The sequence below is a fragment of the Akebia trifoliata genome, chromosome 8 (genome assembly GCF_017979445.1).
Source record: "Akebia trifoliata isolate Shusen 1 chromosome 8, ASM1797944v1, whole genome shotgun sequence".
NCBI classification, from domain to species: Eukaryota; Viridiplantae; Streptophyta; class Magnoliopsida; order Ranunculales; family Lardizabalaceae; genus Akebia; species Akebia trifoliata.
In genome coordinates this window covers 11851800-11875453 of record NC_141382.1, presented here as the reverse complement: position 1 = coordinate 11875453, position 23654 = coordinate 11851800, and the positions used below count along the sequence as shown (strand labels likewise).

Here is a 23654-nt window from a genome sequence, read left to right as displayed (position 1 = left end):
CTCACAAAAATATAATTGAAATTGTTTGTGAACATATGAGTTCATTTTTCAAGAGTCTACAAATCCTGACCTAGAGATTTTGTAAATCAATCCAAAGATTTGAGAGCATGGGAGATTTTAGGAGGGGCAAGAACAGATTTTTTGAGAGTTGAATAGGCTTAGGGAAAGATGATGGAGAATGGTGAGGGTATGAGTTGCGTGAAGAGAAATATGGGGCGTAGGGGACAGTTCCAATCATAGACTCAAAAACATCCCAAAAAGATCTTCCACCACCTTAGGATTTGGTGTGCATTTAAAGAGATAAAGAGATGGGGGTAGTTTTAGGTAGCTTTTATTTTATTTTAGTGGGAAGTGTTTTCTGCCATAAGATTTGTGCAAATGCATCTAACACTACTAAATACATGGCGAGGGATGGGAATTGTGATGGTTTCAGACGGTTGTGTTGGGTTTAAAGGGGAATGTTCTCTACCGTTAGATCTTACCAAATAGATCTCAGATCAATAAATATGTTTATGGGGGTGATAAAATGTGTAAAACACAAACACATGTTCAATTTCACTATCAATTTTTGTAAATTGTAGTTTTTGTTTATGTGAACTTCCGTTGTTGATTTGTTGTTTAGTTTCTGTTACAAGAGAAAGGTAAGGAGAAAGGCAGAAAACTTGGGGATCGATTTAAGGTTTACAAGGATCAAAGCTATTGGTAGGAAAAATGCTTAGACAAAGTGAAATGTAATAGAAATAAAAAATTGGACAAATACACGAGTTAATACGAGGTCAATATTACATCTAAATCTTCAAAACTATGAGTGTATTGTTTTTTCTTCATCATTCATTATCACAAATCGTCGGAAGAGATGGAAAGTTACATCTAAATCTTTGAAATTACAAATATGTGTAGTTCTTGATTCTCATTCGCCATCACAAATCCTTGGCGGTTATAAAAAAAAAAAGTGACAGGATATTTTGGGTACTTTAAAACTTCTCTTAAGACAAGTGGGCATTAAGAAAGCAATAGCAATTTGATATAAGGAACCAAAAGCTTCAAATCATCATTAAATAAGAGAGTCAAAATGGCTAGTGAATGTTGTCTTCAGAAGCATCTGGTTCCTTAACAGATAAGTTAACTGTCAATTGAAATTGCATCAGATTAAAAGCGATAGCACTGAATTCCAAACAAAATCCATAACCTTTTAAACACTTAAAAACTTCACATCAATAAACACGAGGCTGATAGGGGTGTTCCCTTGTCCATGGTCTAGCGTCACCATCAGTAAAACGACTTGCCCATGAGTTAGCGTCATCATCAGCGAAATTGTTTAAACAACTTACCCATGAGTCTCTCTTTGAATTGTGTTCTATTACACTCACCAAGGATTCTTGAAAGTTCTTAAACCTCCTCTTTTCTTCTTCAGGTCTATAAATCCTTCCATATTCCTCCTTCCATTGTTGAAAGAGCATGGCGGCCTGTTCTTCTGATACAACCTTATCTGGCCCACAACTGACAATGCTAAACCTACTAGGACAAATGCCAACTGTGGGTTCCAGGTTACTTGTGTGTATCCCAACTTGATCATTGACTAGCTGCAACAATAGAACAATATATATGTAAGTTTTGCAAGACTACTACCAAACATGACCAATCATTCATGTACAAAGAGATTTTCAATATTTTTTTTCTGTACTAAAATAACATGTCCATTTTTTTCTACTATGGGCTTTATGAATAAATAGGCCAGTGGGTGGTTCCAATCCAAGGTCAAAATACTTACTTGTTTAATAAAACAGCTAGGATGGTGGGTTTCAGTAGTTAGGCCTCCAAAATACATTTTTCTAAATAAACAATGCATGAGCTAAACCTCTAAAGAATATTGTTTTTTCTTTTTGGAAATATACCTTGTTGGGCAAAGCGCAAGCATCAGTGATGGTGATACTCTTCATGTTCCGGCTTTCCCAGTCTTCGGCCGTAACAATAAGGGTACCATTGGCATCGATATCAAATTTAATTACCACACCCCTCATTCTGGAGGAAGACCAATTAAAACAAAAGCTACCGATAGATTTGTTATACCTTGCGAATTTTTCCTCACCCTGAAGGATATTTATCTCAATACTTGTCAAACCATCTTCACTTGTCCGGAAAAACTCCGATATGGAGAAGGGCAGCTTTGTGTTCCTCGGAATAATTTTGGTCATAGTACCATCCAAGGCCTCTAGACCAAGAGATAACGGTGTCATGTCTAAGGGAACAATATTGCTGGAATTTCCAACCAGGAGACCAGCCTGAAATTTGAATAAATTTAGGAATACCATTAGAATAATAATTAATGTTCTACTATGTAATAAAACTAGATGTAATTGCCACAACAATAATTATGAACCCACTTCTGTCAAATTTAATTAAAAAATTATGTAAGATTTTATCTCAATGGATGAGGACTAAGAACATATGAATGAGAAAAAATAACAAGGATAAAAGAACTAACTGGAAGTCCGGCCTCACGAGCAGCAACTTCAGAAATGACACTGACATTGGGATCTTTTCCAGTCATTTTCTTCACAACTTCCTGAACAATTGGCATATATGAAGATCCATCAACAGGTATCAACTCATAAAAGCCATTGCAGAAGAACATTACATCCCTCAAGACATTTTTAATTGGGGTTCTAAACATACAAAACATAATCCCAAATATACAAATAATAAGTCCCAGTGGACTTTCAGATGAGCTATAAATGTCATAGTTACGATAGCAAACTTGAAAAATAGTAGACCCACCACATCATATTTGTTAGAGCCAAAGATGACAGCTCCATCTTGACTTTCTCAGCTGTCTCAGTGAGACACTGAAGTAATTGTTTATCCTTCAAAATATAGATGTCTCCATCTTTATTGATGTTTGAAGCAAGCCAATTGACAATTCTCTCTTTTAGTTGGAGCAGCTTAAATGTTATTCAATCACAAGAAGTCAAAACAAAATCACATTAACATTCCAAAAACAGTTGGTTGTAAATAAAATTGAAGCAAATTATTCCAACCTTATCAAACTCATCACCACCCAAATGTGTATCTCCGAATGAAGGAAGCACCTTAAAAACTTCATTCCCAACCTCGAGAACTACAATTACAATAAAGAGGCAAGCAAATATTTAAAACAGCAGGAAACAAAAAGTTGATAGCAGCCATCATTTCCATGCTCCAGACACTCAACTCCTTATTCTATGTCTAACCATTTGTAAGGAACAGCCAATTGGAAAGTTGGCAAATCTTTTTAATGACCTTCACAACCTCTAAAATACTTTTATCAAGTGTTTAAGACCCTAAATGTAGAGGACTCCCAAATACACCTCTTAAAATCATTACAGTCATTAACTTTGCAATCAAAATATGAGATTGCAAAACCTAAACAGGAAACAACATATAGTTGTATAAAGAACCATGTTGAAGAAGCATACTTTAATTATGTACAATATACCATATCAACCTAACCCGCCTTCAAGATTTTACAGCCTAGATTACCCCATCCTTTTAAAGCTACTTTTAAACTTGGTAACAGTGTTGGAATCATGACCAATGTACTTACATATCTTGAAATTTCCAGATATTCCTAAAGTATTTAAAACATACTAGAAACCCAAGGTGATCAATTTTGAGAGTTCAGAGTTTAAAATATCCATTAAATGATGTGAATTCTCCAAAGTTTATGCATGTATACTTTATAAACTACTACTGTACCATATGTAAAATATAAAATGATACTTTTCTTTCTATTCTGCATGAACTCATGAAAATAGGTTAAGATATTTATGTCTATAAAGCAAAAGGAAGTCAATTTGAGATGGGTTCAAACATATAAAACAAGAACCAACAGCTAGACCAGTGAGGGGCGCTTTTTGAAGGATTTAAAAAGAAGAGAGGTATGTCAAAAATGACATGGATGGAAGTAGTTAGGAAATATATGAAGCCACATTTTTTTACTGAAAATATGGCTTGGAATTCAGAGTTAAGTACAAAAACAGGATTCAAGTTGCCGACATATATTTGGGACAAGGCATATTGATTGGTTGGTTGAAATTATATACAAGATCCAATTCATCAATTCACAAGATTTTCCTAATAAACTAGAAGTAAAATAAGGTTAAAAAATTCCCAAAACCATGCCAATGTTCTCATGACGAAATTTGATTATGTATCTAAAAATATATACCTGTTCATTCCCCAATTTAAACAACAAAACCTAAAAAACAAATAGAATACTAGAGAAGATAAAGACATTTCCCTGCAAAAATAAGGAGGCAATTTCCACTCTAGTATTCAAAATCTTTACTTTTATAGTGAGAAAAGGCGGAGTTAAGCGGTTCGACACCAAAATTTATAAGACCAAAAATACCCCCACAATTGCGTTTATCCTTACTATTCTTTTTTATATGGATAAGCTGGACTTGTAACCTCAAAGTTGCTTTGCAACGTATTAAACCAACTGGGCTATAGGTCTAAAGCACATTTATCTTTACTATTAGGGTCATTTCTGTCAAAAGGAATAAAATTATACCACGACTCTTATAATCACATTTGTTAGTATTCAAAAAAAAAAAAAACCTTTATCATGTCGTCTTCAAAATCCTCTTAATTAATATTTTAAATTATAAAAGGTCCTCACAATCGCACGATCCCTATAACCAATTAATAAATTTTCTAAAAATAAATATCCATCTTTAAAATCATCTTAATTAATATTAGAAACAGCAGAAAAAAAAAAAAAAATCCTACCAATATATCAACGATAAAAAATGATTATATATTTGAAAATTTTATCAATGTCTAATATAGAAAACAACGCATGACATAGAACTGAATGCATTTGGTGAAGTATCATTTATTGGCCTCAAAATCAGTCAGTAATTATGGGTACACTCATAAACAGAAAAGTGGAAAAAACCCCATTGTATAGAAAGGCTACAAAACATCCAAGTTTACAGTTTTGCTCATTATAATCACAAGCAATTCATGTCCTGTATGAAAGCTATATATCATATGAAGTACTAACTTAGTTAAGTTGGTAAGATGCATGGAGTGTTGTTCTCACGTCCTAGGTTAAAACCCCCTTGAACCCAACTACACTTGCTAACACCTAACCACCAACTCTTTACCTATAAAAAAAGGCCTTTAGATCATATAGTAAGGATCGTTAAAATAATGAAATTTTGTTTGTGATCAATCCAAAGAAGGGCTAAAGTTTGGATAAGCAAGAGGAATGCTCATGTATGCCACATTTGCAACATCATCGTCATCCCAGGTGGGAATTTACTTACGAGTTTTGCCATAATATAGTATCACTTTTGTAGAGGCGAAATCTCGGATGGCGTCGGTTCCTCGAGATTTACCCCTAACAATCGATCTTCATGGTTCTTGATGTACTAAATAATGATCAAAAATCACATAGAAAAATGATCAAAGAGAAGGAAAAAAGAGAGAGAAGACAAGAAGCAAAATTTGTTTACAAGGATTGTCCCAAAATCGGACTACATCCCCGGGCTCCGAAGAGCCATTCCACTATTCTTCAAGCCATTACAAGATTTACAAGCCCCTAGTCTCCTCTCCACTTTCTTTCTCCTTTGCTCCCCCTCTCTTCTACCTATTTGTTCTCTTTATATAGATAGAGACAAACCCTAAAAGAAAAGTCAAATCAAATCATGATTCTCTACAAAATCTATCCTTATCTAGAAATAAATATTCTCTAGTCAATTAAGAGACTTTCTGTTTCTTGGTAAGAATACAATCTTAACTAAAAATCTAATCAAGGATATATCAATGCCTCGAGATATGCATTAATTATCGTGTGATCGGTCATCGATATTCGTTTTATTTACACCACGTGTCCAATACCGATTTTACCCTTTACAGTTAACCCCCTTCTCGTCAGTGGAGATTGGCGAGGCCGAGATCCACTTATGAGAATATTATACTACTCTCATGTCTTCACATTGTTTTATGAAAATATTGCCCCCTGCTCTTTCTCTCAGGAAACGATGGTCTCTTGGAACCTTGTGGTTACTCAGGATGTCTTGGTTATTCAGCCCTCATCTTCTCACTAGAGAGTTGTCACTCAGGACATTAGCCATTCAAGACCCTTAAACCACTCAAGGTTGCTATTTCATGCAAGATAACTTTGTCTACCCTGCTCTGCTCAACCTGCACAGTCTGCCCTACTCTACCTGCATGGTCCTGCTCTGCTTTATCTGCATAGTCCTGCTCTACTTGCACAATCTGCTCTATTCTACCTACACAGTCTGCTCTGCTTTACCTACACAATCTGCTCTGCTCTACCTGTGCAATCTTGCTCTGTTCTGCTCAGCTCTACTCTACCTGCACAATCCTGCTTTGCTCTGCCGCACAAGATAGAGCAAGGTTACGCCCAACTTTACACTTTGCCCATCAGGTTAGAGTAGAGTCGCGAAGACTTTGCAACCCCAATGGAACAAAGTAGTCGTGCCTAACTCTATGATCTGCCCATCATATCAGAGTAAAGTCGCAAAGACTTTGCAACCCCAATGGAACCAAGAGGTCATGCCCAACTCGAGACTTTGCAACCCCAAAGGAGCTAAGCGGTTGTGCCCAACTCTGTGCTCTACCCATCAGGTTAAAGTAAAGTTGCAAAGACCTTACAACCTGCCGTTTATTTTATACCTTCATGTTGTGCACAAACCAATCATCATACCTTTCACATAGTTATGTTAGAATACCTTGGTAATATCAATAGCACTATCTTTACCTTTTTACTTTCTGTATTTACTTTTTTCTCTTAATGTTGATGCAACACCATATTTAAAGTTTTGTAATCTGCACATTTTTTTTCTTTTGTGCATCTTCCAATAGTTGTTACTCCAAAACAACTCTAGCTTATCACCTTGTACAACCGATCGTTGCCACCGTAATGACACAATTAAATCGCTATTTGCGATTTCCTGATGTGCCACTACTTTTGATCTAATTAAACCCATACTGATCAAAGGGTTAATCAACCAAATCAAAACCCAATTGGGTGCCCAAAATCCCCCCACCGTTCATCAATCCACTTTACCTTGTGATTTTCGTGAGTGTTCTTCATTCGATCCCACAGACGGCGCCAATTTTTAGAGGTGAAATCTCATATGGCATTGGTTCCTCGAGATTTACCCCTAACAATCAATCTTCATGGTTCTTGATGTACTAAATAATAATCAAAAAGCACACAGAAAATGATCAAAGAGAAGGGAAAGAAAGAAGACAAGAAGAAAGGTTTGTTTACGGGATTCGTCCCATGTTAAATAAGTCTGTAGGGTTATTTTAGTCTTTTCATTTCTTTAGTTATCTTATGTAATTCTTATATAGCCTAATTAGGGCTAACTAATCTAATCTTCTTCTCTCTAATTCGAACTTGGTATCAGAGCCAAGCTCTCTACCTCCATCAAAACTCTCTAAAAAATAAAAAAATAAAAAATAAATAAATCACATTCTCTGTCATTACAAACCCTAATCGCATCATGCGATAGGGAGGTATCATCTAATCGAAGCCTGCGATCAGGCTGTTCTCACAGCAATGGCTGTATCTAAGCCCTACGACACCCAAGGTGACTATCTATGGGTATTGCGACACTCAAGGTAGTGATTTTGTTAGTGTGCGATCATCGTAGGTTGCTATATGAGTTGTGCGATCACAGCAGGTGACCTGGTTTTGATTTTTTGAACATCGTAAGAGGCTATTCTGGCTTCTGCGTCACAGCAGGTTGCTGTTCTGCTGTCTGCGACCATAGCAGGAAGTTATTTTGTACTTACGATCACTGCAGAGGGCAGTTTGATATGCTGAGACCATAGTAGAACTTTGGTTTAGACCTACGATCTCTATTTTTGGACTTGTGATCACTGCAGAGAGTAGTTTGACAACTTGCGCCATAACAGAAGGCTAAGTTGAGGCATACGATCACTGCAGAGGAGCAGTTAGAGATCTTTAATCACTACAGAGAGTAGTTTGACTGTTTGCGACCATAACAGAAGGCTGGTTCATCGTTTTGGAGCCTTGTTTGAAACCTGCGATCAACACAGGTTGTTATTTGGATCTGGTTCGAGGGCTACAATTAGCATAGAGGCTGTTTGGAGGTTGTACTTACAGCAAGAGTGTTGTTAAGAGCTTTCCCTTGTTCTCTTTGAACTCCCTTCAAACCAAAAATACGTAGATTTTATATATATATATATATATATATATATATATATATATATATATATATATATATATATATATATTTAATATGGCCTCTGAGACGTCATCTTCCTCAGTCACTGGTAATAATTATGACTCAAGTGGTCTTCCTTCTCACTCAACCGACTTTCCAGGAATTCAGATTACCACCGTGAAATTAAATGGCTCTAATTATCTTCTTTAGGCACGATCGGTTGAAATGTTCATTGGTGGCAAAGGAAAGATCGACTACCTCACGGGAGCTGACAAACAACCTGCACCGACCGATACGTCCTACTCCCATTGGTTTGCTAATGATTCAATGGTCCAATCGTGGCTGGTTACATCTATGCAACCACACATTGCAGCTGGTTTTATGTTCTCCTCTACAGCAAAATAGATATGGGATTATGCTAAGAGCATTTACTCGTAACGTCAAAATAACGTTCGGATTTTTAACTTAAAGCGTGAGATTTCTCGTCTTTCGCAGGGTGATTCTTCAGTTACCACCTATATATCACAGTTACGTGCTCGGTGGGAGGAGTTGATCTTCTATTCCTCGTCCTATGCTTGGAAGGACCCTCTTGATGAGACATTGTAGGCGTCAATTATAGATAAGAATCGGGTTTTTCAGTTTCTGACTGGTCTCCGGGATGAGTTTGAGTATGCGAGAGTTCATTTATTGGGAATGAATCCTTTTCCGTCCCTACAGACTGCGTATTCTTATGTCTTGGCTTATGAGAGTCGTCGCGCAGCTGTCCTACCTCTTTCTTCAGGAGATCACTACGCTATGGTTGCTCGCCTACCTTCTCTACCTCTACAATCCTCCAACGGGTCTCTGCCTACCCGTCAGCGACATAAGTGTGATCATTGTGAAAAATTGGGTCATGTGAAGGCTCGTTGCTATGCACTTTATGGTCGTCCTAATCAGAATCGTCAACAGTCTCAACGCTCTTCAGCTCATGCAGTTTCTCAGCAGACAACTGACTTAGCACCTCCTTCAGCTCCTACCTCCTCCTCGGATTCGGTATCTCTATCCCAAGCCAAACTTGACAAGTTCAGGAAATTCTTCAATCAGATAGACTTCATCTCAGCTGGTTTCTACCTTCGCTCACTCAGGTACCTTTGCATCTGCACACAGTGTTTCCACCACTTCCTCACCATGGATTGTTGATTCTAGTGCCTCTGATAACATGACCGGTACATCCTCTCTATTTAACACCTATAGTATTTGCTTTGGTCATCGCAAGGTTCGCTTTGCTGATTGTTTTTTGTTTCTCATAGCTGGTAAAGGTCTTGTACCTGTTACATCCTCTTTATCCTTAACAAACACACTACATGTTCCTCGACTTATTACTAACCTTGTCTCTGTTAGTAGTCTTACAAAAAATTTGAACTGCAGTATAACCTTTTATTCCTCTCATTGTGTCTTTTAGAATCTGGAGTCGAAAAAGACGATTGGCACTGGACATGAAGTGAATGGATTGTATCTCTTGAACGTTCCTGATTCACCTAGCACCCATTCTACTCTTTAGCTTAGTAGTAGTAGTAGTCAGTCTAATAAGGCTCTTGCAATGTGTTAGCATTTACGCTTAGGCCATATTTCTTTTGGATATTTGAAACACATGTTCCCTAATTTATTTAATAATAACATTTTGCTTGATTTTTCTTGTGAAACTTGTCAATTAGTTAAACATGTGCGTTCTTCTTATCCTATTAGTATGCATACTAATACACCTACTATGTTTGACTTAGTTAATTCTGATGTGTGGGGTCCTTCACCCATCATATCCACTCTTGATTTTCGTTATTTTGTCTTATTCATCGATGACCACAGTCGTACCACTTGGGTTTATCTTATGAAACACAAAAGCGAGGTTTATGGGATCTTCAAGCAATTTCTTGCTATGGTTCATACCCAATTTAGTCGTACCATCAAGACCTTCCGTTCTGATCATGATACTGAGTACACCTATAGTGAGGTCTTGAAACTTTGTTTAGAGTCTGGCATTGAGCATCAAATGTCTAATGTTCAGACTCCTCAGCAGAATGGTCGATCAGAACGAAAAAATCGCCATATTCTAGAGTTATCCCGTGCCATTTCTTTTGGCATGAACGTGCCCCAATCCTATTGGGCCGATACAGTTCTTACTGTTGTTTACCTTATTAATCGGACCCCCTCCAGTGTTCTTCAGTTTGTCGCACCCCTCTCTAAGCTCTCTCCAAATCGTCCCGTGTTTCCACTTCCTCCACGTGTTTTTAGGTGTGTCTGTTTTGTTCAAATTCTTGATCAAAATCGTACTAAACTTTACCCTAAAGCCGTAAAATGTATATTTCTAGGTTATTCCTCTACTCAGAAAGGATACCGTTGTTACCATCCTCCTTCTCGACGACGTTTCATTTCTTGAGATGTTTCCTTTTTTGAGCATACTCCTTATTATAGTGGATCCGTTGGCATTCAATATGAGTGGTTTCCTTTAGATTCACCTGATGATCCCTTTCCTTCTTTATTGCCCCTTCCCATGCCTGTTTCTCTTTCTCCACTCCCTGTCAGTTCGTCCCCTCCTCCATTACAGGTTTACTCTCGACGTCCACGTGATACTACCATCACTCCAATGTCCGACCTGCTTGCCTCCTCGCCTCCACCTCCACCTCCGTTTGTTCCCTGTGATGATCGTCCTATTGTTACTCGCAAGGGTAAGCGCACTTGTGCTTATCCCATTTCTAATTCTATATCTGATTCAGCACTCTCACCCCCTATCGAAGTTTTCTTGCTTTTGTTTCCGTTGTTTCTCTTCCTACTACTGTTACAGATACTATTGCCCATCCTGAGTGGCGAGCAGCTATGATTGATGAGTTGACTGCTCTTGAAAAGACTCAAACTTGGGAACGCGTTCCCCTTCCGCTTGGAAGGAAAGCAGTGGGATGTCGCTGGGTATTCACGCTTAAGCATAATCCGGATGGTTCCATTGCTCGTTATAAAACCTGTCTGGTAGCCAAGGGTTATGCTCAGACTTATGGGATTGATTATCAGGAAACTTTTGCTCCAGTTGCCAAGATGACCACCATTCGCGTTCTCCTTTCTGTTGCCGCTATCAAATGATGCCCTCTCTTTCAGTTAGATGTCAAGAATGTTTTTCTCAATGGTGATCTTCAGGAAGAAGTCTATATGGTTCAACCTCCTGGGTTTCTTACTTCTGCTTCTCCTACCTATGTTTGTCGTCTTCGCCAGTCTCTTTATGGCCTGAAGCAGTCTCCTCGTGCCTAGTTTGAGCGTTTCACTAAGGCCATGCATCAGTTTGGATTTCATCAGAGTTCTGCTGATCATACCTTGTTCTTGCGTCACTCCCACTGCAAAACTATTGCTCTGATTGTGTATGTGGATGATATTGTCATTACTGGAGATGATGACGATGGCCTTATCGAGGTCAAAACTTACTTTGGACGTCAATTTGAGATTAAGGACCTTGGACATCTTCGCTATTTTCTAGGTATTGAGGTTGCCCGGTCCCAGTCTGGTATATTTATTTCTCAGCGTAAGTATGTTCTTGATTTACTCAGTACCTCTGGTCAGTTTGGAACTTGTCCAATTGATACTCCTATTGAACAGAATCACAGGTTGGCTGATTCTGGGGGGGAGTGTGTCAGATATTGGCCAATATCAGCGTCTTGTGGGAAAGTTGATCTACTTGTCTATGACTCACCCTAACATTGCCTACACTGTTAGTGTTGTAAATTAGTTTATGTACTCGCCTCGAACATCTCATCTTGCTGTTGTTTACCGTATTCTTAGATACCTTAAGGGATGTCCTGGTCGAGGTATTTTATTCAACAATCATGGTCATCTTCGCATTAAGGCATGGACAGGTGCAGATTATGCTGATTCAGTGACTGATAGAAGGTCTACTTCTAGGTATTGTATTAAAGTTGGTGGTAACTTGGCGTAGTAAGAAGCAGGATGTGGTTTCTTGGTCGAGTGCTGAATCAGAATACAGAAATATGGCACTTGGAGTATGCGAGTTGTTGTGGCTCAAAATCTTACTAGCTGATTTATGTCTTCCTGTGCCGGTCCCCTTCTTACTATATTGCGATAATAAATCAACTATTAACATAGCTGCAAATCCGGTTCAGCATGACAGAACGAAGCACATAGAAGTTGATCGTCATTTCATTAGAGAAAAGATAGTTTCTGGACAGATTTGTACTCCCTTTTTTCCTACCTCTCAACAACTTGCTGATGTTCTAACTAAAGGTGTTAATAAAACTTCCTTTGAAGATGTCTTGTCCAAGTTGGGCATTGTTGATATCCGCGCACCAACTTGAGGGGGAGTGTTAAATAAGTCTGTAGGGTTATTTTAGTCTTTTCATTTCTTTAGTTATCTTATGTAATTCTTATATAGCCTAATTAGGACTAATTAATCTAATCTAATCTTCTTCTCTCTAATTCGAACTTCCCAAAATCGAACTACGTCCCCGAGCTCCAAAGAGCCATTCCACTATTCTTCAAGCTATTACAAGATTTACAAGCCCCTAGCCTCCTCTCCACTTTCTTTCTCCTCCACACCCCCTCTCTTCTACCTATTTGTTTTCTTTATAAAGATAGCGAGACAATTTTAATCAAAAATCTAATCAAGGATATATCAATGCCTCGAGATATGCAATAATTATCGTGTGATCGGTCATCGAAGTTCGTCTTACTTACGCCACGTGTTCAATACCGATTCTACCCTTTACAACTTCCTATATGTGTAATTCATATGAATATATGCAAGTGGTACCAATCATAATCACCAAAGTCGTTGACTTTTACAAAAAATCGTGTTTAAATTGCGATTTTAAAGACTGACGATTAAATCATGACTTTTTGAAAAAGTCACGATTTAAACAAAAAAAAATGTGAATTTTTTTTTTTTTTTTTTTGCTAAGCAAGCTATTTTAAAAGGTGTTTTTCGAAAACCTTTTATCTTTAAGTTTAAAATAAGATTTGATGATATAAATGATAACATCACTTAGTAGAAAAAATATATATTATCTTTACACTATTTTCGATTTTTTCTCAGTTTTTTTTCTATTTTTTCCCTTGCCGACTTATTCCAGAACCTCAACTTGGTGACTATGGTACCAATAAGGGCATTAATCAACTTAATGACGAGTCAACCTAGTGTTTGGAGATAGATATGCCATAGGACAGGTCATGCTCAAGAATTGTCTAGATACCTGAAACATCCTAATATATAGTTAAGATGAAAAATCATGGATTAAAACACTTGATGTTACGCAAAGTCTCAACTATAATATATGTAAAAACTCATCCATGTAAATCTTGACAAAAGTAAAAGGAAATTTTACAATAATTTCTTTTTATTTTTTTAATTAAAAATGCATAATGAACTCAAGTAGAGATAATAATAAAAAACTACAACAAAATGGCATGGTGAGGTGCGTAAAAGGAACCAGGACCACCAAGATCTAAATGCTTAAACTATAGCATCTGCAACTAGGAATTAGTCACTTTTTTTCGGACAAATGTAGGTGTGAAGTTGGGGGAGATTTGATCTCAGCTCTGTGGTATTACCACACACAAACTTTTCCATCTCAGTATTTCACCTAGGTGGCACCTTCAAATCTCCTTACCATTGATATATCACAATAAAACTTTGTTCTACAAACAAATAATAGGATAATATAATCACTCAACCTTAGTTAGATATCACCCCTTTAAGAAGAATCATATTTTGAGGTAGGTATATCACATTCTCACTAAACATTTCTATATTACACGAAAACTATGAAATTATTTATCCATCAAAAAATTCTCATATTTAAAAAATGAAGATTACACGTGTTTACTGAACTAATTAATTTAATCCTACTTCAAATTAAAAAAAAAAAAAAAAATCCTGCAAGTTTTTCAAGATTACCTAGCATCAATAAGTGAGACTATGTTCTTGAGCTGAGGCGTACACCTTGAAGTGATATGACTGCCTCTAAATTGACTCTAGGATTCGCAATTTAAAGAACTCTCTAACATCCATTCTTTTAGTCACCCTAGTGTACCACTTTAGCAATCACCAGCTCTCGATTTTCTAGAGAAAATGAACCATAAAAAAGGTAAAGAGGAGAGACTTTTCATGGCTAAATCAATGTATCCAGATCTGACCGAGTTGATTCAGTTTGACGACTCAATTCAAATTGACTGAGTCAACTCGGTTTGACCTTCCAAGATGCACAGATTTCTAATATAAAGTCAACAAGGCTAACTTGGTTTCCTTTAGTGCCCCTAAATGAACACCCCACTACTTGATTGAACTTTTGAGAATGACTACACCCTATTACCCAGGCCTTGCAATACTCCAAGCACATATCTTCAACTTCATTGGGTACATTTGTTATTATTTCCTCAAGCGAAAATTCAGAGAAACAATCACCCCTTTGCAGCTTGACGAGAAGTTGGGCAACACTCAGGCCACCGTCAGGGCCAAAGTTTCTTTTTCTTTTTGATTGATAAGGTTTCTTAGAGGAACTAAAATTGAAACTTGAATTTAGAACAATATTTGCTCAAGAAAATCTATAGAGTATTTTATTCTTTCTGCCCATTTCATGACCCTTTCACCAATATATTGACCTCTTAACAAAAACTAGGACACAAAAAGTCTACTCCAATGTAATCAAAGCGAGCGCTTTGGTGCATCTTAGGTGGGGGCACACAAAAGCTGCCTTGATACATGTGAAGTGAGGCAGTAAGTGAGATGCACCAAAGCACATGCCTAGGCTATGCTTCAATCAATGCGCCATGCATACACCTTGGTTGCACCTCAGTTAAGGCATAAGACATACCCCTCACAAAAATTGAATAAAATAAATGTATTTTATTTAACTAAGATACCAACGGATTTCATTGTATAATTTTTATATACAAAAAAAGAATTACTTGAAATACAATTTTTTACCATTAAAATGTTGAATTTTATATCTTGTTATTTTTATTTAATCCAAGACCATCAATGCTTCGTCAACATAGGCCCAATAGGGGTATAAGATAGGTTTAAGGTAGAGAACACCTCTGTAGGGCCAGCTTAGGACTTAACCACGCCCATCACGAATCCGCCTATTGCCAACCCTAGTTGTATTGTTGAAGCAGCAACACCAAATGTTGCAACTTCTTCAATTCTTTTTGTCCTCCTTTCTTTGCACTTTTTGATGCACAAAATTGCAAGATGACACATGTGTGCACATAATAGGTTTGACCAAGCTATCAACAATATTCTGAGCACCTCATAGGATAACCAAAGAATAGGGTTAAAAAGGTGAAAATTTAAGGCCTAAAGGATTAAGTGGCAAAAGATATACACAAAATTTTGCAAAATGGTGTTGTGATTAGATTTAGGGGTATTGAATAGTGTTGCGTCTGCTGGAAGGAGGGTTTGAAGGCTGTCGATTAGGGTGTGGGTTATAGATCTAATTTTTAAAGGAGTTTGGATAGGTTTTATAAGCAATACAATAGGTTTAGGTGCCTTCTTGTGGCCCAAGAAGAGCTTGGTAGGCTGTTGATGATTTTGGGGAAGTTTTTAGGTAAGTTTGGGTGGTCTAGATATGGTGCGATTATGTTGAGATGGGAGAAGGAGTATAAGGGAAGAAGAAGGTTTGGACAGTACAAATGGTGCTAGAATTTATTACAACCACCTTCCAAGATGCCAAGATGGTATTGAGGGTTGATTGCTCATAAATAAACAAAAAACAAGAGAAGCGTAGAAGAAGTGATAGTTTTGTCTAGGAATCACACCAACATTTCAATGGCACCACACCATGTAGCTTCCAATCATTGGAGAACCTCAAAACTAGTAATTTGAAATGCCAACTTAGCTAAGTTGGTAAAACGTGTTGAGTGATTCAAACCCCCTTAAACCCAACTTCACTACCCATTAACACTTTACCTAACAAAATAAAAAAATAATAATAAAACACTAAAATTTTTCTTATTTCATTGAGTTCTTCAATAATAAAAGGTTTACAATCTATTTATCAAGAGAAAAGAAACGTTATTGTAAAAGTATTCAAACTATCTAAATTTATCTACCAAGTATCCTAGTTAAATATTAGTGAATTCAATTTTATTATAACTAAATAACTAAGAAGTCTAATTTAATATAAGTGAATTCAATTTAATTATAACTTAATAACTAAGTAGTGTAATTAAATATTGATAATTAAGAGTACGCTTGTTAGTATTCCTAACTATTTTCTGTCTCTCTTCTCTATCCCTAGTAGTGTGGAAGTTAAGATGAATAAGATTTGTAGGGACTTTTTCTGGCATGATAAGGAGAACAATAAAAAGTACCATATGGTGAGTTGGAGGAAGATTTGCTTGCCAAAAATTAGAGGGGGTTTGGGGCTCAGAAGTTTTGCTATGATGAATTATGCTTTATTGTCCAAATAGTTGTGGAGATTTGGTGAAGAATAGGGTAGCTTGTGTAGAGAAGTGGTGGCTAATAAATTCAGGTTACAAGAGTGGGGTTGGGAAACAAAAGAAGTGAAATGAGAATATGGTTGTGGGGTTTGGAAAGGTATTTTTTGTCGCTTACCCTCGTTTCTAAAGAAAGTGAAGTTTAAGGTGGGAAGGGGTAATAGGGTTCCCTTTTGGGAAAATAAATGGTGTGGAGATATTTCGTTCAGGTGACTCTTTTTGGATCTTTTTGCGGTGTCAAATAAAAAGGGTATGACTATAGAGAACTTTTTGGTAGGCAATGGTTTGGAAAGAATGTGAGATTTTGGTTTTAGGAGAGACTTTAATGATTGGAAATTGAGTAGCATGGAACGTCTGCTGGAGTTAGTTAAAGTGAGAACTTCTCTTGTTGAGAACGAGGATCGTAGGGTTTGGGAGGGTATGAGAGAGGGAAATTTTTCCATGTGTTCAATGTATATGGCTGGATTATCGATTTCAAGCTCCACCTTTCCCGCTAGCATGATTTGGGGCACAAAGATTCCCTCCAAAATATTGATTTTTCTATGGCAAGCTTCTTTGGGGATTAACCACTTTGGACCAACTTATCAAAAGAGGTCTTCAAACGCCAAATTGTTGTATTTTGTGTATGGGAGATGAAGAGACAGTAGAGCATCTCTTTCTGCATTGTGGGTTGGTGTATCGATTGTGGTCTCATTACCTTGGTCTCTTTGGTTTGGAGGGTTGCTTACCATACACCATTCAGGAGCTTTTGGATTTGTGGCTGTTTTGGGGTACCTCTCTTCGTCGTTCAAAGCGAATCCTTTGGAGTTTTTAGCCTTTTGCCCTTTGATTTTTGTTGGAGTATATGTGATTCAGGACAGTAAAGGGAGAAAAGAAAATTTGGAGAATTAGGAAATTTGGTTTAAGATTGGGTTAAGGATATGAGCTAAGATAGGATAAACCCAAAAGTTAAAAAAAAATAAAAATTCTCGCAATAATGACGGGATAGATGAAAAGGGTTAAAGGTTAAGGTTTATAGAGTAGTGATTAAACGTTAAGAGAATGGAGAAAGGATTAAGGGTTGAGACTTGTAGGTTGCAAGAATTAAGAAAGGGGTTTCAAGAATCCAAGAAATCAAGAATCAAGAATTCAATATTTCTTGAAAAATCAAGCAAACAAAATTTGTGTTGAGTTCTTGAAAGGATTAGAGGGTTCTTGATAGTTTCTTAATCTCCCACAAATAAACAAAAGAAGATAAAGGATAAGAAGCAGATTAAATAAAAGAAAAAAAAAATGATATTTACCTTAAAATCATCCCAATGATTTTCATGGCATCAACCACATTGAATGCACCAACATTCAAGAGAAAATAGAAACTTCTGTAATTTGTTTGTTCCATTCATTCTCTCTCAATAAATCCTAATACAATCTATAAATAAGGAAAATCAACCAAGGCTCTCAATAAAACTAAAATACATAATTTTCGTAACTTTCTCTCTCCTAAATTTTCAACCCTAATAAACTTAAATAAAACACATCATAAAGTTATCAAATTGCTCCTAAATATTATACTAAGACTATGGGCCAAAAAACATGAAAATAAATCCAAAAAACATAAAAATAAAGCCCTAAAACAACTCAAAACTAAAAAAAACTAATATAAAATAATCTCAACGATAAATTTAGACCTAATTAAGTAAAAAACCTAAATAATTACAAATTTTTTATCGGAACCCTTGACTGTTAACTTGATTTGTGTTTAGCATTAATATGGAAAGAAAGGAATCATTAGATCTTCGAATGAAATGAGGTATCTTATGAAGATCTCAAGTTCAACGTTTGGGGGCTGTTTTTTTACTGGGGAAAGAATTCTAAAGAGTTGAAGGGGATTTTCTTTGACGATTTTGTAGCTTGTTGGGATCTCGTTTGTAATTTGGGAGACTAGTTGTTTCTCTTTAATGGTTCTTTGGTTTTCTTGCTTTTTCCTCTTTTGATGAGTTGGTAATACTGGGACATCTCGTCCTTTTTTCTAATAAATTTTTAACTTATCAAAAAAAAATAATTGAACTAGCTAGAAGTAAATACTTCAACTAATATCAAAGAGAATGTGGAGTCTTAGATTTTACTCTCTCTTTACACAAAAATTCATATTCCCCACTCAATCTGAATTACAAGCAAAAACCCCAAATCATAATTTTCTAAGGTTTGTTTCTCAAAAGTTTAATTTTCTTAAAAAATCCATTGTTGATATCAACTATTACATGAGGAATTATAAGTTAGTTTTTTTTTTTTAATATTTTTAAATTAAAAATAATAGTCTATCTTATTAGGTGTTTGCAGGATCGATTATGTCTCATGAATCTCATACCCACAAATGATAAAAACCAAATCAATGTTTTATTTAGGTTCCAGTTCTAGGGCATTCGACTTGATGATTGAAAACCAAGGCTCCAAAAATGGGAAAGGACTCTATCCAATATAAGGATAAGGTAGGTACCGATCAAAAAAAGATAAGGTAGGTGCCTCCTTTCTCGACTTGATACTTAGACAAGTATTAAGCTAACCTATGTTTTCATAACTATTTCATCAAGCATCACCGTTTTCTTTATTTCAATGAGTTGGTAGCCAAAGATTACTCAATCACTTAGAGAACAGGGATAACAATTTATATGGCATCCATTCCATTCCAAGAAAGAGATTCAAGAGCTGTCAACCGCTTATAGACATTTATTTGTCTCCCTCCAAACTAGAAGCAAGCGATTATCCATTACTTCTTCAGGCCGGTGAAGGTGCATCGACGGAGACTCCACTTCATAGGATCAATGAACTCATTTGTAGCACAACACTGAACTCGTTTCCTTGAAATCAATCAAAAAGGACAAAAATATGACTTTCCAATAAAGGCGAACTCCAAGTATGATTTTGTATATCAATGATAGATTATTGAACAATCTAGGGATAGATATACGGCCCTTTGCAAGTTTGAAATGTGGACACTACAACCCTAGTTCCCATATAAGGGCTCAGCCATGTCCATAACAAAGAACAGTCTGGATTAGAACGAACACAATTACGAAACCAAAACGAAATATTATGCCCAACATTCACCAATTTGGCTACATCAACAAAATCTGCCAAGAATGGAGGCTCTCCACCTGATATGAGAGAATACAAGGGCTATGGATCTACAATATATTTTTCCCGATTTTCTAACAAGAAATTGCTTCAAGCACTCCTATGCCCAGCTGCATTATCTAGAGTTGATTTCTTCTAGGGCATCCTAAATCGATTCTTCCCCATACTTCAATGAGCCTGAATATTGAGATTCCAATAGACCCATCAGCATATAACACCACTCTTATGGCTAATTTGTAGACGGCGAACAACCATCAACACTACTAAAGGTCTAACAAAAAAGATGATTGAGATTCCAATGGATCCATCAGCATATAAAACTTGCACTCATCAGTAAAAATCTTTATCATGATACAATCCAATTGTTGATCATGTATTCATCTCAAATAATTTATGTAATGGAGCCCTTTAGAAACCCCTAATTTGGAATCAATGTTGAATGAGCAATTTTTGCACATTGAACCAAAAGTGTATACTAACCACAAATAGAAAATAGGTTTTCTTGTTCAACACTTGATTTTCCCTTAGTTTTGTTTTTTCTGAACAAAAGCCATATGTCTACAAGACCGTGCACAATGCTCTAGACCAACAAAAGCAAAATGTATTCATCAAAAAGGACCAAAAGCTATCAAAATTATAGCACATTAAACATCTCCCTCAAAGAACGTTTCCAGAAAAATGACCTAGAAGAGAAATTATACCTAGTGTTCCAATTTCAAACCCTTGTACACATCTCAAGTCAAAGGATGAGAACATAAACTAGGCTAACCAACAAGAACAATCCCACGTCACTTCTACACCTAAACCCACATAACAATCCTTAACTACCAAGTCCTTTATACCAAAAATTTCCAAAGCATTAGTCCTTCCAAAACAGTTTACTAATATACAAACCCACTCCAACACACCCAATAATTCAGAAATGGACCGTAAAACCCCCATCTACTTTCATGGTTGCTATTAGCCTATTACAAATCTCAATCCCTACTCCCTATTACAATACTTATTATAAATGAATTTTCTTCAATGGCTTTCAAGAACTTCTCAAACAATCAAAATAAAACACATGATTTCTAGTGCTTGAGAGTTAACTCATTATTTCTATTTTATTTTTGACAGAAAAGATAAGAGGGTGTAGGCAGCGCTTTGATCCCAGTTATGTGGTATAACCACTCACAAACTTTACCAACTCTCCAAGTTGGCACCTTCAAACCTTGCTTACTGTAATTGTATATATGTTCACATAGCTATGTTATGCACGTCTTACAATGTGCAATGTACCCATATCAATAATATATGATACAAATTCCAATACCAATCACCAAATGAATACTTCTGTACTAAAGTTTTCTCATTTATTTTTGTACTATAAGTTGTTTTTTGGCCTTGTTCACAATAATGTCTAAATGTATATTATTACAAGTATTATTGTATAAAATAATTTTTTTTTTTTTTTTAAAAAAAAAAAAGCACATTTTGCACCACTAGAAGTTTCATTTCATTATTGGTGTGATGTGAATTTAAAAAGTGATTCTTAGCTCTCTTTTTTTAAAATAAAATAAAAGAAGAATAAAGCACAATGTCAGAATATTGGAAGGGATACCTATATCTAGATTTCAAGAAACAAGTAGTAGTATCCCCATTTATGATACCAATGTCATTATCAATATGTGTGTCCAAGCATCTTGGCCTTCCAATCAAAAAAGTAGTAGTTAGTCCTACTACTCTACCCTCACATGAAAGTCTCTTTGCATCCTTTCTAACTTAGTAACCCAACCAAAAGAAACACTAATCTCTTGAAGATGAAGCTAGAATCTATCATTTTAAATTTAACTTAAGAAAATTATTGTTTTGTCCAATTAGAAACATGGTTTATATCTAGTCTTGGGTAAACACAGAGAAGATGGAGAATGCAAAATATAAGAAAGCACACACTTTTATGCATATAGTATCAAATAAACATGCAAAAATATGATGATCATGCAATTAGCAGCTTTGCCTTTTGGATAGCTTTTGGCAGCATCCCCAATATCTTTCGTTGGACATCCAAGGAGAGTGAATAATCCTACCAACGCATCCGAACATACCCCCCATTGATGCCCCCTAGTAGTTGGTCTGTAACATATGGTTAGACCTTTAACGTAATTCGGGTCAAGAGGACCCATCCAATGCATTAGAAGATGATCTTGAGGGGTTGCATCATCAACCTACCGAGTAAGGTATTACATACAAATGTAAATATCCAAATCAAACTCTACCAAGATATGATGTATAGCTGGCAGATTAATTTCTCATTATAAACATCAGAAATTATATGTATTTAAATAACATATTTTAAACCATAAAAGAATTAGAGATGTGCTGACTAACCTGATTTTGATGGTAAGATTCCTGAGCCAACTTCAAATCCGAGTCGATCAATGGTATAAGACTTCTGTTCAAACTCGGACTTTTTATATAATTTCTTTGAGAACCAACTCGAGATGCCAAACGGACTAAAGAGAGAGACTTTCTACCAAGGATAGTAAACATGGCCATTAGACCCTGTTACTGAGAGACGATTTTTGATAATTGAATCGGCAAATAAATATAAAACAAACAATAACTAGAAAGTGAAAGTGAAACAGAGTTTTTAACGCTGTAACTTCGTCTTGTTCTTTGAGACTTATTATATAAAAGGCTGCTAAAAACAACTTTACAAACCTAGAAATTCTAGGGCTGTCAACGGATAGATATCCGATCGGATAGTGTTATATCCGAATTCGAATCCGAAAAAAATATTGATATCCGAATTCGAATTCGAATCCGATCGGATATCACAAACCAAGATTCGAATTCGAATTCGAAAAATATATCGGATATCCGATTCTACAAATCTGTAAAAACCAAATCGATTTTCGTATTTTTTTCAAAATCTTCAGTCTATTTCATACTTAAAATCAAATAAACTTTGATTTTTTGTATAAAAAAAAATGGTTTTAAAATCAAATAAACTTTAATTTTTGAAAAAAAAAATGATGAAAAATTTGATTAAAACATCAATTATTTTTTACATCAACTTGAAGAAATAGATTTGCAAAAAATAAATCAAAATTATTTGATTGAGGTTGAACTTTGAAGCCGATGGATTTTGAAGGGGAAAAAAAAGGGTTTTCTGTGTGTGTGTGTGTGTGAGAGAGAGAGAGAGAGGAGGGAAGAACTTAACTTAATGCTCGCCGGCCGCCGGAGAAGAGGGTGGCTACTGGCCACGGAGCTCGTGCACTCGAAACGGCGAAACCCACCTGCTCGTTGTTCTTGCGTTTATGTTGAGAGAGAAGATAACATTTAAAATTAAATTTGGTTGTATAACATAAATACACAAGCAGAGATATATATATAAATAAGTTATGTTGTGTGACATGAATACGTAACACATATATTCAATTCGGAGCGGATATTATCGAATCGGATTTCGTAATATCCGAATTCGTATCCGAAACTCATTCGAATGTTAAAATAACATCCGAATCCGATATCCGATATCCGATATCCGAAAATTTCGGATAATATCCGAATTTTTGAATTCGGATTCGGATTCGGATTTCGGCTATCCATTGACACCCCTAATACTACGTTAATTGTGAAATTGTGTAATTACGATTCCACCCCTTAGCAATTTACTCCGTACACCCCCTCATCTTCCCCTTTTACGAAATTTGAAGTGTAATTTGGTATAATTTGAAGTGTTTGATAGATGGAGGCGAGTTTTTTTATTTCATTCGTTCTTTTTGAATTGTTTTATTATTTTGTAAATAAACATTGGAAAAACATTCATTGGTATAATTTGGTATAAATTGATATTTGCTATAATTTGGTATAAAT

The 23654-nt window shown here is 36.0% G+C and overlaps 1 protein-coding gene across 1 annotated transcript; it reads right to left on the bottom strand.

The window, feature by feature from the left end:
* Positions 1–1020: 1020 nt before the first annotated feature.
* LOC147396126 (stromal 70 kDa heat shock-related protein, chloroplastic-like) lies at positions 1021–22299 on the bottom strand. Its single transcript, XM_086449892.1, has 5 exons — positions 22164–22299; positions 3039–3118; positions 2486–2566; positions 1896–2282; positions 1021–1583 (listed from the first exon to the last, which is right to left on the bottom strand). Exons 3-5 carry the CDS (start codon positions 2549–2551, stop codon positions 1215–1217), a joined length of 822 nt encoding a protein of 273 aa, XP_086306018.1. The 5' UTR covers positions 2552–2566; positions 3039–3118; positions 22164–22299; the 3' UTR covers positions 1021–1214.
* Between the last annotated feature and the right edge of the window lie 1355 nt (positions 22300–23654).

Bases quoted from the DNA above. Each gene is read 5' to 3' on its own strand.
- LOC147396126 (XM_086449892.1), bottom strand. From the start codon at position 2,551: ATGACTGGAAAAGATCCCAATGTCAGTGTCATTTCTGAAGTTGCTGCT. The intron at 2,283-2,485 runs GTTAGTTCTTTT...TTCAAATTTCAG, and splicing joins CTCGTGAGGCCGGACTTCCA to GCTGGTCTCCTGGTTGGAAA. The intron at 1,584-1,895 runs GTATATTTCCAA...CTATTGTTGCAG, and splicing joins CTTGCGCTTTGCCCAACAAG to CTAGTCAATGATCAAGTTGG.